The sequence below is a fragment of the Salvia hispanica genome, chromosome 5, assembly GCF_029641045.1.
Source record: "Salvia hispanica isolate PSC_SH4W2 chromosome 5, Shi_PSC_v1, whole genome shotgun sequence".
NCBI classification, from domain to species: domain Eukaryota; kingdom Viridiplantae; phylum Streptophyta; class Magnoliopsida; order Lamiales; family Lamiaceae; genus Salvia; species Salvia hispanica.
This window is the reverse complement of record NC_142696.1, coordinates 48,043,295-48,046,529: the sequence shown is the minus strand read 5'-3', so window position 1 is coordinate 48,046,529 and position 3,235 is coordinate 48,043,295. Positions and strand designations below refer to the sequence as shown.

At 38.8% G+C, this 3,235-nt stretch overlaps 1 protein-coding gene across 1 annotated transcript; it reads right to left on the bottom strand.

Annotated features, from left to right (window-relative positions):
• Positions 1 to 332: 332 nt before the first annotated feature.
• On the bottom strand, positions 333 to 1,130 carry LOC125188195 (uncharacterized). Its single transcript, XM_048084954.2, has 2 exons — positions 933 to 1,130; positions 333 to 872 (listed from the first exon to the last, which is right to left on the bottom strand). Exons 1-2 carry the CDS (start codon positions 1,128 to 1,130, stop codon positions 333 to 335), a joined length of 738 nt encoding a protein of 245 aa, XP_047940911.2.
• Positions 1,131 to 3,235: the final 2,105 nt, after the last annotated feature.

Here is a 3,235-nt window from a genome sequence, read left to right as displayed (position 1 = left end):
TTGTTTGTCCATGATTTAACCATGCTATCTGAGGGATTAGCCTTTAAAAACCATACAAATTCATTATAGAAACAGTTTCACATTACAAGTCACCCCTTTACAAGGTTAGGAGGCTGTTATGTGAGATAGGCATCCTTAGAAGCCACCCCTTACAAGGTTTGGAGGCTGCCCTATGATGAAATTTTTCTGAGGGATTAGGATTTTAGAAGCCACCCCTATACAAGTTTGGAGGCTTTACAAAATGACAAAAAAACAGTTGAATAGCATAAGCCACACCTAATTATGAGGCTTACACACCCAACTGACAAAAAGTATGCTTTCTACATGCTGAACTAGAAGCCTACAGCTTCACTGACCCCTGAGATGTCATATTTTGTGCTCACATCATTTTCTGGCTGTTGGAGGTATGCCACAGCAGCCTTCACAACTTCTTCTTCCACCTCTATAGCATCTGGCAGTGTCCCCATCCTTGTTAATCTCTCTTTATTCATGTGTGGAGTTTTGTAGCTATTTCTCCCTTGCACCTTAAGTATCTCAGTTAGACAACTTTGTAGAGTAAGGAAAACATTGTTGAGTGTGTACGGATTAAGTTCTTCAAAAGAACAATGCACATTCCTCAACAAGTCATCCACTCCCTTAGCCACTTTATCTTCTTGTAGAGATTGGATTGCTCTGAAATATCCCAAATCCAACACATTACAATCTGGGGATTGTGGTGGTTGGCACTTGAGATGAAACTTGAACCCATCTGTGGATGCAGCTGACAGAAAATCAGCATCATTGTGATTTATATGCGGCTTGGCATTGTCTTGCTGAATGAATATCTCTTTGCTTAAATTCTCTGGCCATTTTGCCTTGATTGCTGGTATGATCTACACATATATGATCTGTTACTATGTGATTGAATGAATTATGAGGAAAAAAAAGTGTACCTTTTGAATGAGGCAATCTTTCATCACTTCTTTGTTCACTGATTGAATGGGTTTTGTCTCCATAGTCCCCCTTGGCCTTATCTTTGATTTCCTCTTTACTGGCTCCATAGTGGTGAATGGAAAAATGCCTATTTTTCCATCAAAAGTTACTTCTCCATCTCCTGCAATCTGAGGTCTACACACAGTACACATAAACATCACCTTTGTGATGAATCTCTTTGACTTACATGCTCTATATGGCTCAATCTCATCTGGCAACAAGTAGTATCTATCCGATGTCTTAGTCATGTAAAACCATTTTTTTTATCTATGTCCACTACATTGTGCATTGTGTGATATTTTAACATACCAATGACTATGAGTGGTTGAATATGGCTCAGACCCCATCTCATTCTTGCTATCTTGTTGGAGGCAGTGAGTAGGGGCTTTATAGCATTTGTGTGTGGCACGGGTTAGTTAAGCTTAACTATGATATCAAATAATTAGAAATGTCCATATATAATTCTCTATCTTGTTATTACTAAATTATCAAACAATTTTAGTTATGCGTTCTTTTTTTACAGTAATTTGTTACTCAACTTTTTTTACTACGTTATTTTTATTATAATTGTATAATCTTAATAATAGTTTTTCTAATTTTAGTTATTACAATATATAATCAATATGTTGAAGTTATCTAATACTACTATAGTAGTAATATGTTTAATTTCTTTTTTTTTACCTTTTCAAACGAATATAAGGTTAATTGAAACTATCAATTCAATATAAAATCAATTAAAACATCTATTTTAACTCTGTATTGATCCAGCATTTGAATATCAACTCAATTTAATCTCCACATGGAAAATTAAATTGAGAATAAAGTGATTTGATAAGAGATAAATCAAAATTTCCCTGCAATTTAATCTCCACATGGAAGATCGCGGTCCATCGGGAGGCTGTGGTGGAGGCTCATGGGCCAACGTGTTTAGAGAAGATGCAATATTCGAAACCCTAATTAATTTGAGTTGTAGGATTTGCAAAAATAAAGAATTCAACGATGAATGAGAAGAATAAAATATCTTATTTCTCAATTAATTGACTCGATCTATGGAATTCTAGAATTTCTAGAATTCCGACCCTATGCGGTTCGACTCTCTTGATACGACTCGGGAAAGAACCGACAAAGAAAACCCGAGAAGACTACATAATATACTACTTATCATCTAGCATATTCTCTAGTAGCTCCGCTTCGAAGAGAAATAAGTCCTCATCGTCGTTAGGCTCTACCTCCGATCCCTCACCGGCGCCGGATGTGTTTCCGTCTTGTTGATTTGGATCCGGAACACTAACATCAAAAGGGTCTCTAACCCAAACACCGTTGCCTTGCGATTTCGGAAGAAACATCTCCGTTGTCCGCCACTCCGGGAGCTTGCTAATCCCGGCCAACGGCGGCTGCGCACCGGATTTCTTCTTGTTCTTCTTGACGATCTTGGTGATCTTGCACACGACGAGATCGGCTGCGTTTGGCACGCCGCCTGACCTAATTAGACCATCGCTGAGGGAATATTCGTGCATGGTCCAACGGCCGAAATCAGCATCCGAGCCCGGGCGCTTGAAGGCCAGCATCTTGGATCGGCCGATGATTTGGCCGTTCTTGGAATCTTGGATCATCTCGGGGCCCGTTTGGCCGTGCCAAGTCCCGGTCCCCGCCCCTCGGGAAACCCTTCTCGAGTTTGAAACCCTCGAGAGCAACGTGAAGGCGTAGATGGAGTACTTGATGGCGCCCTTCTCCTCCAACCTCGAGTGCCAACACGACTCCACGTCATTGAAAACCACCCACGGATCCGACGATGGACCGTAGATTTCCTTCACCGGAATGCCATTCCACGGCACCGGTTGCTTCACCCATGGATGAAGGTAGAAATTGATCAAATCTTCGCCGCTCGGATTGAATTCAAATACCTTAACTGACATGTCTTCTAATTCTCTCTATTTCTCTCAACTCTCTTGTGTGTTATGGATCAAAAATAGTTCTATGATGGCTATATATATAGGCAGTTTGCTTATTTACCGTGTATGTACAATCTTTTATTTGTTATATATTTATATAAGAATATAGTATGTAGGCAATTTTTCAGGAGTTTTATATATTTTTTACCGTGTTTAGGTCTTAAAGTTATGGAAACTAAATCTGATTTTGTAACTAATTTAACTGATGATATCTAAATTCCATATCTACGAATTTGGTATATTGAGTTACGAGTATCTATTATTTTTAATGCTATAAACATAACCCTATCTTAATTATCTGAATTCTTTAA